General features: G+C 39.7%; 1 protein-coding gene across 1 annotated transcript in view; it reads left to right on the top strand.

The window, feature by feature from the left end:
- The window catches only part of LOC126092646 (nascent polypeptide-associated complex subunit alpha, muscle-specific form-like), a 61,045-nt gene extending 46,091 nt beyond the window's left edge, over positions 1 to 14,954 (top strand). The window contains 1 exon segment of the mRNA XM_049908368.1: positions 11,109 to 14,954. Within this exon segment, the coding sequence (XP_049764325.1) occupies positions 11,109 to 11,167 (59 nt within the window). The 3' untranslated portion in view covers positions 11,168 to 14,954.
- The last annotated feature ends 348 nt before the right edge of the window (positions 14,955 to 15,302 follow it).

Below are 15,302 nucleotides of genomic sequence, written 5' to 3'. Positions count from 1 at the left end.
AAGCATGCGCATGAGCACAACTCTCACACAAGGCCACTGTCGTCTCTGGGTGTTAAGACCCAACTGTGACTGCATCTGACATGAGCAGCAGTGTAACTAGGGGTACAGAAGTGTGCGGTAGGGTGTGGGATGAATATCAGTTACGGGTGGGAGAAGATGCTAGTGGTGCCTGTAGCAGCATGCATGGACGTGGTGGGGACAGGGTAGGGCTGCTAGGTGTGGTATTGGGAGGCTGTGCAGGAGGCGGGAAATGGGAGAGTAGAGATTCGTTGGTCAGATAGGAGGCATATGTAGTAACTTAAGTGGGAGCGTGGAAGGGGGTAGACAGATGGAGGACTGGGACTGGCGAAGGTTGTGGCCGTGGGGAGGGGGGGGGGGATGTACAGTAATGAAGGAAATGTTACAGGGAGAGTCCCCACCTGTGCAATTCAGAAAAGCTGGTGTTGGTGCGATTAACCCAGATGTCACAGGCTCTGAAGCAGTCAGTGAAGTGAAGTGTTGTGTTGGGCACCTTGCTCATCTACTGGATGGTCCATCTATCTTTTGGCCACAATTTGGTGGTTGTTATTCATGCAGACAGACAGCTTGTTAGTTGTTATGCCCATGTAGAATGCAGCTAAGTTGGTAGATCACTTGGCTGCTTTCACAGATGGCCCTGCCTTTTGATGGAGTAGTAGATCCTTGCGACAGGACTGGAATAGGTGGTCTTGGGAGGATATGTTTGGGATGGATCTTGCATCTAGGTGTATTGCAGGGATGTGAGCTATGGTGTCAAAGTAACCAGTTAGGATGACCTGTTGTAGATAGTAACTGTGCCCCCACAGAGAGAATCTCTGCCCTTGGGGACCAACACCTTCAGCCTACCTGTAACCTAACCTCCTCACAGACTCTCCATAGTTATTATTCCTTTACCACGCAGTGTCCTTCTTGCCGCTGTTTATGCCAACTCCCTCTACACAAGGCTCTCGCCTTGCTAAATAAACATCTGTGAACTTAAAAGAGTACAGACACACTGAGCAGCATGTGACTAATTTAGTCACTAAACGAACAGTTGGTGTGATGAATAGCAGCTAGCTATAAATGTAGAAAAATGTAAGTCAATGCAGATGAGTAGGGAAAACAAACCTGTAATGTTCTTACAGCATTAGTTGTGTTCTGCTTGACAGTCGTGCCGTTTAGCTATCTGGATGTAACGTTGCAAATCAGTATGAAAAGGAATGACCATGTGAGAATTATGGTAGGAAAGGTGAATGATCGATTTCGTTTTATTGGGAGAATTTTAGGAAAGTGTGGTTCATCTGTAGAGGAGATCCTATATAGGACACTAGTGCGACCTATTATTGAGTACTGCTCGACTGTTTGGTATCCGTAACAGATTGTGTTAAATGAAGTCATTGAAGCAGTTCAGAGGCTGGCTGCTAGATTTGTTACTGGTAGGTTCAGACAACACACAAGTGTTACACAGATGCTTCGGGAACTTGAGGGAATTCCTGGAGGGAAGGCGAAATTTTTTTCGATGAACACTATTAAGAAAATTTAGAGAACTGGCATTTGAAGCAATCTGCAGAACATTTCTGTTGCCACCAACATATATTGCAAGTAAGGACCATGAAGGTAAGATATGAGAAAGGCATATAGACACAAGGACTGTAGCATCTACATCTATTCAGACAGCCAGGCAGCTCCTGCAGCAAGATCTAAGATTGTTGAAGAATGCCACAGGGCTCTGGTGGAGCTAGGGGGAAGCAATAGGGTAAACCTAATGTGGGTCCCTGGCCACTCGGGGATCTGTGGTAATGAACAAGCTGACAGATTGGCTAGGATGGAGGCAACAACTCCATTTATTGGACTGGAACCTGTCCTGACAATCACCAAGGCTATGATCAAATTGGAACTACGGAACTGGCTTAGGAAACAGCACGTAGGATATTGGACCAAGGTCCACAAACAAAAACATGGTAAGGTAATGATGCCCATGCCATGTTTTAAAAGAAGCTCTGTAATCCTGGATTTAACAGAAAAGAGATCAAACTCATGACTGGACTGATGACCGGTCATGGGAATTTAAAAAAACACCTACACACAATGGGTATGACAGAAGAGGACCATAATGTAGGATCTGTGATGAGGGTGAAGACTGCATCACACCTAATCTTCGAATGCATGGCATTGGAGAGTAAAAGATGCGGAATCTTCGGGACAACTAGACCTGAAGAAATTGTGTCTAACAAAAAACTGGTAGAGGGACTCCTTGCACTATTTAAGGGCATTGGTTGGCTTTACTAGATATACAGGGAGCGATACTACACAATAAACTTAGTTTCGGTGCGGGCAGTGGCGGGTTGGACCTTAAGCTGTTTTAGCTTCCCAGTTAAAATCAAATCAAATCAAAGCATATAGACAGCCGTTTTTCCCTCGTTCTATTTGTGAGTGGAGTAGGAAAGGAGACGACTATTAGTGGTATGGGGTACCCTCCGCTACGTGCCAGAATATGGATTGTGGAGTATCGATGTAACTGCAGATACACTAGCTCCATAATTAGTCTTTTGTTTTTGTAGTTCTTCTGCAATAGCAATGAGAAGGATGTCGAATGATTTTACAGTCATTTGTAAACAACCAAAAGTTGTGCCTCAATACTCGCAAAATTGTCTGTACAACATGTTGAATTCACAATGTTCACCTCTCATAATTAATACTATGTAACCCGCGTGATGGCAGTTTCTGCACCAGATCATATTTCAAATAAATATTTTCTGTCAGAAGCATTTCCTGACTCATAATTGGAACAGACGTACACCTTTGGTGACTGGCATTGGTGCTCAGATGCGGTCATCAAGCATCCGAGCACTTGGCACAATGCGAGTCGCAGGGTACCTAGGCAACAAGTGAGGTGCATCCAGTGTGGCCATAACTGAACATCTCTAATGCTTGTGGCCTTGCTGCTGTTGAACACAGCCTTTCCCAATGCCCAACTGACTCCAAACGTACAATCTTCTTCCTGGTTACCATGGCCAGCTACATCCTCAACCACAGTTACTTCTATTTTGAAGGCATCCCCTAGTCACTGGGCACCCACATGGCATCATCCTATGCCAACCCATTCATGGGCCATCTAGAGGAATCATTCCTAACCATAGAGAATCACAAATGCCTCACCTGTTTCAGATTCACAAAGATATTGTCATGATTTGAGCCGAAGGTGGGAATTCCCTGTCAACTTTCCTCCAGAAACCTCAACACCGTCTCTTCCATTTGATTCACCTGATCTTCCTCAACCCAAAAAGCCACCTTCCTTGATGTCAAGCCTCCATCTCAAGGATGGGTACATCAGTACCTCTGTCCACAACAAACCTACCAATCGTCAGCAATATCTACCTTTGATAGCTGCCACACATTACACACAACTAAGTCCCTTCCATACAGGCTATCCTCCCATAGTGGTCGCATGTGTAGTGATGAGCAGCCCCTCTCGAAATATGCCTAGGGTCTCAGGAAGGCCTTTGCAGACTGAAATTACCCTGCCAACCTTGACCAGAAACAGATCTCACATGCCATTTCTCACCATGTTTTTGACTACCTCTCATCATATACTGAAATGAGAAATATCCTCCCCACCCCTCCCACAGTGGTATTCTGCTGCCTGCCCAGTCTACACAATATCCTTGTCCCTCCATACTCGAACCCTGCTCTCAGTTTCCTACTTAATGGTTCATATCTCTGCAATATACCTAAATGCAAGACCTCTCCCTTACATCCTCCCACAACCAACTACGCCAATCCTGTCACAAGCATCTACTACACTGAACGAGGTGGCGCATGGTTAGCACACTGGATTTGCATTCGGGAGGACGACAGTTCAAACCCACATCCAGCCATCCGTGATTTTCTTACATCAGACCAGGCAAATGCCAGGATGGTTCCTTTGAAAGGGAATTGCTGATTTTCTTCCCCCAACATTGACAAAATTCGAGCTTGTGCTCTGTCTCTAATGACCTCAATGTTGACAAGATTTTAAGCCCAATAGCTGCAATAACTGTGCTGCATTTTATGTTCGCATGAGTGACCACTGCCAAATTGTGGCCAAGAGGCAGCTGGACCACCTAGTTGAAGAGCAAGCTGCCCAGCATGATATGCTACATTCTGTTGTCTGCTACACAACATACACAAACTTTTTTTTAACGGTGCGGGTGGGAACTCTCCTTACAACATTTCCTTCAGCCTGTAACTCACCTGGCCTCAACTTTCTCTAGTCCTGTCCTCACGAGTGACTAAAATCAGGAAGTACTATGGTGTTCACCTGTAATTAGTCATACAACTTCCCTCACTCACTGTATTGTGCAATCTTTGTGTTGGACAACAAATTTATAGAAGAATTGTTGAGGATTCATTCACAGCCATGTAAGGTGTGCTGTTAATTTCCTGCCTAACTATTCTCTCAGAAATTGCAATGTATTCGGAGGAATAAGTGGTGAGATATTTGTGACAAGCAAGAATATAAATGTTAGGAAAAGGATAGATTACTACTTAGCGTTGCAGATGCGCACAACAAAAAGACTGTTACCCATTAAGCTTTCAGTCAAAGCCTTTTTCAGATAAGAAACCACACATATTCGTACAAGTAAGCTGTCGGAGGTGGTGGTCATTTTTTGTGCTTGAGGTGTGCTTTCTTGTGTGGGGGGGGGGGGGGGGGGGTCGTTTCCTGAAGATAGCTTTGGCCGAAAGCTAAATGTGTAACAGTCTTTTCATTGTGCCTGTCTGCAACTCATTGTGTCGCCTTCACGGTGAGAAGCAATCTCCGCATTTCCTAACATTGTTCATATTCCAAACTGGAGTCCCCATTCTTTGAAGGATATAAATGTTCCTGCAGTTTGTTTCACTCACAGTACTTTTTTATTCTTTAGTCAGACTGAAGTCAAGAAATTGAAGAAACTCATTACTGAGGGGGTTCGCATTTACTATGTAAATAACATTGAATATTGCAAAACATACTTCTCTTACATGAAGAATAAAGTCCCAGAATGTGTTACAAAATGAAGATGAAAGAAATATTAGTATATAGCAGGACACATACACACTTCAACTTTGCAACTTCACGTGTCTACCAATGTGACCACAGTGATCACATACAATTCTGAGCATTATTGCTGTTCGTCTTAACATCTCCTAAAAACTTTTACAACCAGTGTGTCATTAACTAACATTTAATTATAACAAATCACACCTAGAGTGATGTTAAATGTTTTTTATTCCAGTCTTCGATTACAATATACCGTATTTACTCGAATCTAAGCCGCGCTCGAATCTAAGCCGCACCCGAAAAATGAGACTCGAAATAAAAGAAAAAAATATTTCCCGAATCTTAAGCCACACCTGAAATTTGAGACTCGAAATTCAACGGGAGAGAAAAGTTTTAGGCCGCACCTCCAAATCGAAACAAAGTTGGTCCATTGTGACATGAGACACAATTTAGGTCGAATGAAAGACGATACAGCTACAGTAGTTTGGTTCGAGTCGTAAGCTTAGCAGTTAAGCTTTACCAGGTAGCCATTATTATGCGTCAGGACCTCCGTCCGTATTTATACGGGTGCCCTTCCTTTTTCACGTGCTTCGTCTGGTTTGAATCGATTGCTTATTTTGCTTTGATCTGATAATTGCCGTTCTCTTTGTTATAGGTGTTTGCGGCACTCTTAAGCTGAAAATGCATTACTGTACTGTGTCATGCATTGTTTGTCGCATTCTGATAGTGCGTGTTTACGGCCTGTCGCCGCTCGCGGCATGACTTGCTTTTGTGCGCGCTACCGCCGCTTAAAAAAAAAAAAAAGAGGAATCGTCTCATTAGCGAAACAATGGCAAGAGACTGCTATTTGTTGTTACTTACACTGCTGCTTTCTTTGATAATGATCAACAATAACCAAATAATAGACTGCGTATGATAGAACATGTTCTGAACGAGAGTTAGGCGCAAATTTTTCTCCGTTTGAAAATCTTTGCGGCCGCTTCTTTAGTACATCAAATTCTTCACAGAAATTAGTCATCTTACATTTAAAATCTAGTCAGTTGCCGTGCTTCATTTCTGACTATATCACTATTAGACATAAGAATAATACGAACATAAACATGACACGATACGTATATTCTTCCGCGTTTGCTGTTGCCTCACTCTAGTTTCGTAGTTTATTAGGCAGACAGGATTTAAATGAGATAGCAGCAAACATGAAAGAATACATGGCAAAATGTTTATATTCGTATTATTCTTATGGTGAAGAGAATACTGCATGTGATTCACATTTCATCAGGTTGGTATTAGCAACCATCTCTTCTCACAGGTAGGAAAAAACTCGGAACGTAGACTTAGCCATATTGACAAACATCCCTAACAGTTTTGCCAGTCGGATTTTCGTAGTACATTGAAATTCCGCCACATTCGAAGGTGAACAATACGGAATTTGTATTTACTTCATTGGATAATGTATGAAAATGCAGTGGTCGAAACTCGGGGCGGAGAAAAAAAAAAGGTTTTGGCGCCAGTATTTATCTTTGTGCCCACAAAGCATGCTTGTGTAGCGCTACATATATTCGACGGCAGAAGTTAGTTGTGGCGGCACCTACCAACATTTTTCAGAACTTCCGCTTGCTTTGCACTCGATTCTAAGCCGCAGGCGGTTTTTTGGATTACAGAAACCGGAAAAAAAAGTGCGGCTTAGATTCGAGTAAATACGGTAAAGTCCTTCAACGATGACCGGTTTCAGTCAGTAATGACCATCTTCAGATCTGTTCTACACTATGTCCTAATGTGATAAAGCCATAATGGCATCAACAAAACATATAAATACACTCAGCAAAGAATATGGTACATTTATATGTTTTGATGATGCCATTACTACTTTATCACATTAGGATATGGTGTAGAACAGATCTGAAGATGGTCATTACTGACTGAAATCAGTCATCGTCAAAGGACTTTATATTGTGTTCAAGGACTGGAATAAAAAAACATTTGACTGTACCTGGATCACTGTTTGTATTCACGACTATGTCGCAGCTGGTGAACCTAGAGTGATGTGTTTATGACAGATCTTCATTGCTCTGCCTTGAAAAGGTATACTGTCATAACACACGTTATAATACAGAAACAACTAAACATGATGAATCCAATATGGTATTTCGAAAGTAGCAAACGAGGGACATCTCGTGTTTGGTTTCCACTGTCAGCCGAATGCCAGCAGCACACCAGGCATTCCCTAATTTTAGTCGCTCGTCCACCGGCTTACCCCCTTCCTTGCTCCCAGTCCAGTAGCACACCTGCCTTTTATCCCGTCATCACACCAAAATAGTCCTTCGTCCTTCTCTGCTTCTGTCCAATCCCATCCTTCCCCCCTTTACCACCTAGCAGTCCTATCATGTCTCCACCATGTCATTCCAAATTCCATGCCCATGGACAGCACTAGAATCTTCCTTCACCTCTGTCCTGTTATCCGTTCCATACATCTTCTGTGTCCACACTATCCAACCCACTTAGATAGATACTCATGTCAGACGCAGTCGCAGTCAGGCCTTAGTGCCTAGAGGTGACAGTGGTGTTGGTGAAGAAGGGTTTCACCCGAAAGCTAAATGAGGAGAAGTGTTGTACTGGATTATGTAGGCAAGGGAGAAAAGGATCTACATTTGTATAAAGAGATAGATTCGTCAGGACAAGATGAACCTTTCCACAAATGATTCCTCAAAGGATTTGTGGAATCTGCATATACATACATTCTCAGCAACCCACTGTATCTTGCCTGGTGAAGGTACCTTTTCGCGTGGTGGAGGTACCTTTTACACTACTTGTTATTTTCTTTCCTGTTCCCCTCACAAAAATCAATTGAAAAATAGCTGTCTATGTGCATCCATACAACCCCTAATTTCTCTTGTTTTATTTTCTTGGTCCTTACGCTATATTCGTTGGTGGTGGTAGAATCATTCTGCTGTCAGCGTCAGATGTCGTTTCTCTAAATTTTCTCCGTAGTGTTCCACAAAAAGAATGTCGTCTTCCCTCCTGGGATTCCCTTTAGAGTTCATGAAATGTCTCCCTAATATTTGAGTGTTGATCGACCTCCTGGGATTCCATTTAGACTTCATTAAACATCTCCCTAATATTCGCAAATTGATCAAACCTACCTGTAACAAATGTAACAGCCCACCAGCCCTCGTCTGAGTTGCTTTGATGTCTTCCTTTAATCTTACCTGGTGTGGATCTCGGACAATCGAAAAGTACTTGAGAATGGGTCGCAGTAGTGTTCTGTAGTCTCCTGTACAGATGAACAACCCTTTCCGAAAATTCACCCAATTAACCTAACTCAACCATCTGCCTTTCCTATTGTTGTCCTTAACCTGATCGTTCCGTTTCACATCGCTTTGCAATGTTACACGTACATATTTAATTGGCGTGTCTGTGTAAAGCAGCACACTACTAAAGCTGTATTTAAACATAAAGGGATTATTTTCATACTCATCTGCGTTTAGTTTCTACATTTAGAGGAAGCTGCCACTCATTGCGCCAACTATAAATTTTGTATAAGTCATCTTGTATCATCCTACAGTCACTCGACGACAACATATAGCAACTTCATCGGCAAACAGCTGGCTGCAGATTGCTGCTCATGCTGTTCATCAGATCATTTATGTATACTGAGAATAAAGAGTGGTCCTGTTACGCTTTCCTGTGGCACTCCTGACAATACCCTTGTCTCTGATGAACACACGCTGTGAGGACAACATACGGGGTTCTATTACTTAAGACGTCTTCGAGCCTCTTGGATATCTGGGAACCTTTTTTATATGCTTGTACCTATGTTAACAGTCTTCAATTGGGCACCATTTCAAATGCTTTCGGAAATCTAGGAATATGAAATCCGCATGTTACCATTCATCCACGATTTGCACGGCATCATGTGAGAAAAGGGCAAGCTGCAGTGTAATTACTGAAGCATTCAGTCTACATTCTGGATTCACATCTGTCTTTTACATGTTACCAGGTACCAGGATGTGCTTCAGAGTGTAACACTTACATAGGCTGTGAATACTTCATGTCACCATTGACTGAATTATAACTTTGCTTTCTGGTTTCATTGAGCTTCATGTTCTTTCTAGAACTGTTGTGATTCCCTGTTTCATATGCATTCCTCACATTAGTAATGAATATAATACAGGGAAACATTCCATGTGGGAAAAATATATCTAAAAACAAAGATGATGTGACTTACCAAAAGAAAGCGCTGGCAAGTCGATAGACACACAAACATACACACAAAATTCTAGCTCTCGTTACCCTCTCCCTTAAAACCCACATCCTATCGTCTTTCCGTCTCCCTCTCCTTCCCTCTTTCCTGACGAAGCAGCCGTTGGTTGCAAAAGCTAGAATTTTGTGTGTATGTTTGTGTTTGTTTGTGTGTCTATCGACCTGCCAGCGCTTTCTTTTGGTAAGTCACATCATCCTCACCTTAGTACGAGGGCAGTTCAATAAGTAATGCAAAACATTTTTTTTTTTCTGAAACAGGGGTTGTTTTATTCAGCATTGAAATACACCAGGTTATTCCCCAATCTTTTAGCTACACAACACTATTTTTCAACGTAATCGCCATTCAATGCTACGGCCTTACGCCACCTTGAAATGAGGGCCTGTATGCCTGCACGGTACCATTCCACTGGTCGATGTCGGAGCCAACGTCGTACTACATCAATAACTTCTTCATCATCCGCGTAGTGCCTCCCACGGATTGCGTCCTTCATTGGGCCAAACATGTGGAAATCCGACGGTGCGAGATCGGCACTGTATGGTGCATGAGGAAGAACAGTCCACTGAAGTTTTGTGAGCTCCTCTCGGGTGCGAAGACTTGTGTGAGGTCTTGCATTGTCATGAAGATGGAGAAGTTCGTTCAGATTTTTGTGCCTACGAATACGCTGAAGTCATTTTTTCAATTTCTGAAGAGTAGCACAATACACTTCAGAGTTGATCGTTTGACCATGGGGAAGGACATCGAACAGAATAACCCCTTCAGCGTCCCAGAAGACTGTAACCATGACTTTACCGGCTGAGGGTATGGCTTTAAACTTTTTCTTGGTAGGGGAGTGGGTGTGGCGCCACTCCATTGATTGCCGTTTTGTTTCAGGTTCGAAGTGATGAACCCATGTTTCATCGCCTGTAACAATCTTTGACAAGAAATTGTCACCCTCAGCCACATGACGAGCAAGCAATTCCGCACAGATGGTTCTCCTTTGCTCTTTATGGTGTTCGGTTAGACAACGAGGGACCCAGCGGGAACAAACCTTTGAATATGCCAACTGGTGAACAATTGTGACAGCACTACCAACAGAGATGTCAAGTTGAGCACTGAGTTGTTTGATGGTGATCCGTCGATCATCTCGAACAAGTGTGTTCGCACGCTCCGCCATTGCAGGAGTCACAGCTGTGCACGGCCGGCCCGCACGCGGGAGATCAGACAGTCTTGCTTGACCTTGCGGCGATGATGACACACGCTTTGCCCAACGACTCACCGTGCTTTTGTCCACTGCCAGATCACCGTAGACATTCTGCAAGCGCGTATGAATATCTGAGATGCCCTGGTTTTCCGCCAAAAGAAACTCGATCACTGCCCGTTGTTTGCAACGTACATCCGTTACAGACGCCATTTTAACAGCTCCGTACAGCGCTGCCACCTGTCGGAAGTCAATGAAACTATACGAGACGTAACAGGAATGTTTGAAAATATTCCACAAGAAATTTCCGGTTTTTTTCAACCAAAATTGGCCGAGAAAAATAATGTGTTGCATTACTTATTGAACTGCCCTTGTAATATATACATACATTTGAGAAAGTAAATACAAATTGTTTTTCAGCCAAACCAAAAGTTCAAGAAGTTATGTAATGAAAGTTTCAAGCGCAGTCTGTTACATCTTTTTGTTACAAGTAAATTTGTTCTCCGCATTAAGGATGATACGCATGTAGTGTACAGTTCACTGAAAATATTTTAATTTGTAAACTTTACTTTAAATCACAAATAAAATGTTAATATAAACAGTATGCAAAAGGGACAAAAACTGGACTATTGATGATGTCTTTATTCTTTCAGTTTCTGAGTCGGAGATGATGCTGAGTAAGAGGAGGAGATCTTCAAGAGATGGAAAATGATTGCTGGAGTTTGACAGTGACACAGATACGGACACATTAAATCTGTGGCTGTAAAACAGTTACTTTTGAAGGATATTTGCTTTTTAGTGGCAGAAAAAATTGCATGAATGGATTTTATAATATCAAAAACAGCATCTTGTACCAATTGCCTTATACCTTGTGTGTTAAATTTTTTAAAGGAAGTGCATTACTTACAAAGAATTATTCGTGTTACGGACTATTGCTTGAAATGAGCTAATTCTTGTTAAACTTGTGAAAAGAAAATAGCTTTGAAAAAGTTATTAAGAACACTATTTTTATCCAATGGTATCTTCATCCAAATGTTTTCATATAAATGTATAGTCTTGTACGCAGTTAACAGCAGTGACTGTTCCATACATTAATGCCATGTTGACAGTTGTAATCGGCCAGTGCGCTACATGAATTAGTCATTTTTTCCCTTCCTTTCAAATTATTTTTTGGTTCATTGTAATTCCGAGGACTCTAAAAAGTAATCACAATATTAATTCAAGATGAAGTTAAAGTGCTTAAAATTTTTAAAATGTTTTTAATATACCAATAGCATTGCTTCTTTGAGAAGTGTGACCTTTGTCAAAATGGCAGAATTTATTTGCTTTGCAGATTTTGTATTCAGGTTATGTACAGATTTTGTTGCAGAACTGTAAAATAATTTTAGATGTTCATCTGCATTAACTTTTAGTCCTGAGGTTGTGCCAATATGTGCAGCGTTACCATTTTAAGAGTTCTTTAATATTCATGTTTTTATGAAGTTGATTTTGGGATGAACTATAATTACAAATTTCGTTTTTGAAATTTTTCCTTGACATTTCGATGTGTAGAACTAACTTTTGCTCCTTCCCCCTTCCCCCAAAAGACGGACATGTTTTTCACATGGACAGGTTTGATATGTTTTCTTGCTTCTTTAGTCTTTTGTTCTTCAGTTCTGTAACTTCAGCATGTTTTGACTTTTTTCTTTCTACATGTTGATTCTGTATTGTGCAGTGGTGAGGGTACAGTTTTCTCCTAGTTTTACCACTTTATTTGATGACCATCGTTGTTTTTTCTTTGGAATGCTGTTTCTGATATTTTTAATCCTACCTAAATTTAAAGTCAGTGCTGATAAGTAATCAAAGAAGGAATCTACAGGTATATAGCTTCTTACATTAGTTCCTCTTAAAATAAAAAATTGTGGTACTTTTATGAGTGCAGACCTTCAATTTTACATTATGAAAATGCATATCACCTGACAGATTTTATTCCACTTTCTTCGGTTTCTTTTATTTTCTTAACATTTATGCTATTAGTAATAGAGTTAGTGGCTTGTGTTATTATGGTGGGGATATGATTATTTTGGCCAGTACAACATTCACAAACTTTAAATAAAACTAAATAGATATATATATATTACATACATATATATTGTATACATGTGAACTGATGCTAAAACAGGAGATATTTTCTCTGAATATATATATGCAAGATGTTAAATAGTTTTCCGCAGAGTAATGTTTGTGCGGTGACATTTTGCTTTTGTGATAAGACTTTTGTACTGTAAAATGCGTACACATGTTGTATAATATATACAAGCATACATAAATCCACACATACAGATAATTTTATTTACTTTGACATTTGTTGTTGATATGGCTGTTAGGAAGTTTTGCAAGCAATTAACTTATAGAATGTATGTTGGTATGTTTGAGTGTATTTGCGCATTAAAATATATGTATATGGATGAAGCTATTTGTATACTCGGCTGTAAAAATTGTGTATTTTAATTATTTTTAGCAATCTTATCTCTTCTATTTGTGGTGTTTTTCATTTATTCAGATATTGTCTGCTTGAATATACTTTTCAAATTATTTTGGACAGTGAAAACTTTTTGCTGTTGCTTTTAAAATGGCGAGGCATGTTTTAAGGGGTATATTGGACAAATGGAAACAATATAATATTTTTATGTACACCTTGTTTGAGCAATGCAAAGTAAGTAACTGATTGCTGAATTTGTAAATGTCATGAGCACATAGCCCATGATCTGCTTCAGAGCAGTTTACAAGTCTTCTAGTTTCATACCTTTTATATGAGTCTTTGTGTGTTGTGAGCTGTGTAGGTGCATGAAGGAACTTGGAGACTTTCTGGGTTTGAGCTAGGATAGCTGACAAAGGATTAATATTGCTAGTGTGTGTGTGTGTGTGTGTGTGTGTGTGTGTGTGTGTGTGTGTGTGTGTGTCAGAGAGAGAGAGAGAGAGAGAGAGAGAGAGAGAGAGAGAGAGCATATGTAGCTGTAAATCAAGAGTGAATGAAATTGTAATTGAATTTCTACACACCTTAGTGTGGGGACAAATTCCTGTCTCACTTTTACATGAATGTGCTTTAAATCAGCTTGGTAGCATACTGGTAAAGAAAACAATATTTTTCAGCAGCTATCCTTGTTCTTTGCCCAGAACTTCCATTGTATATTTAATTTTAGAAGGAAAAAAACAGTCTGATTTAATCTGTTTTATTTGTCTAGTTGATTTGACGTGCAATCTACTTAGAGTATGTTATTGTTCTTGATACTTTCATGCTATCTGTACAAAGCTATCTGTATTTATTTGTAAAGAAAGTTACTGGCAAATTTAGTTTTGTTGTTCTTGTGATCATGATTGTTTTGTTAATGCTGTGATTGTAATATCTGATGACTTTGATTGTACAGTTTGTTGTTACATATTTTGTAATAGTCATCAGTTGATGGAAGCACCCTTCAATCCTCACTTGTGGACCACAGTGTGTAACAAATGTATGTTGTTATATTTACATTTCTATGGAGGAAAAATAAATTGTGATACATAGTTAACACATGTAAATTAGTTACTTGTCTTGCGTTCGGAACAAGGGATTCACTATTCATCACTGTTCTGTCTCAGTGAATTCATCCCACTTGTTTGTTGGACATTTTTATGAGTGTTGAGAGTTATAAATAATATATATAATATATATGAGAACTGTACAAAGGAAATAAAATTTGCGATAAGTAACAGACACCTGTAAATAACGAAAGTTTTCTATGAAAAAGAAGCGAACTTTACATATGTAATTAGTGACTTGTGCGGTTTATAAATTTTATTATTAATATATATTATTATGAAAAATACAATGATAAATATCTGAGTAAATTCATAAAAAAAACTAGCCAACTTTACATGTTTTATTATATTTCTTTGGATAAAATTAGTATAGTCATTAAATGCCCACCTCAGAGTTGTGATAGATTTTTCAAACTACATCTGTTTGAGTATTTGTATATTTTGAGAAACATACATTTATGTGATGGATACATCTCATGACCCTTATTTCCAAGAAATATTGGGGATGGGTGCATTTTTAATTTTTGGTCTTCTGTGTGTCCTTGGAGTAATTGCTGCATGTGTGTTATTTTTTTGTTTCAGAAACTTTTAAGTCATTGTTCTGTTGCTGTCATTTCAGTTGTCATAACACTGTATATCTCTATATATATATATTATATATATAGTCTTGTGAAATAATATGTACATAATGTTGTAAATAATTAAGTGAAGCTAGTTTCAAAAGATAAAAGCAAAAATTATGTATATTGTACAGAGAGAAAGTGCTCTATAGGTTTATTTGTATTTTAGTACATACGAACATTGTCATTATTACTCTTGTAGCGTGGAGTCCAAAAGAAATAATTTAAACTATAAAAAATACAAAAGATGGTGGCGATTGTTGTACCTCATTGTAGCTTATAGTTCTCTGTTAATAGAAAGATGAAATTGTGTTATTCCTATGTAGTGTCCTTAATTTTCATGATTGCATATGAACAGAACCTCTTTGAATTATCACGGCAAATACTGGATAGTTCAGTTATATTCTGCAATTTCTGGTAATTCGACTGATCATAGAGGGAAAAGTAGTAGAATATGGCATAGGAAGGTGTGACAAGGCAGGAGTGAGGAGGAATTTGAAAGAGAAGCTTAACCACACATTCTAGAAATGCAAATCAAGTATTTTCTGATATCATTGTGCATGTGGAACAAGAAAATGTAGGATGACGGGTGAATTCTAAAGTCAAAATTTTGAGCACAGTTAGAGTTGATAATTTAAATTTATATGTGCTATGGGAAAATTTTGGATC

This window comes from Schistocerca cancellata, chromosome 7 (assembly GCF_023864275.1).
Source record: "Schistocerca cancellata isolate TAMUIC-IGC-003103 chromosome 7, iqSchCanc2.1, whole genome shotgun sequence".
Classification (NCBI taxonomy): Eukaryota; Metazoa; Arthropoda; class Insecta; order Orthoptera; family Acrididae; genus Schistocerca; species Schistocerca cancellata.
Note: the sequence above shows the minus strand (reverse complement) of the source record. Positions and strands in the feature narration are given on the sequence as shown.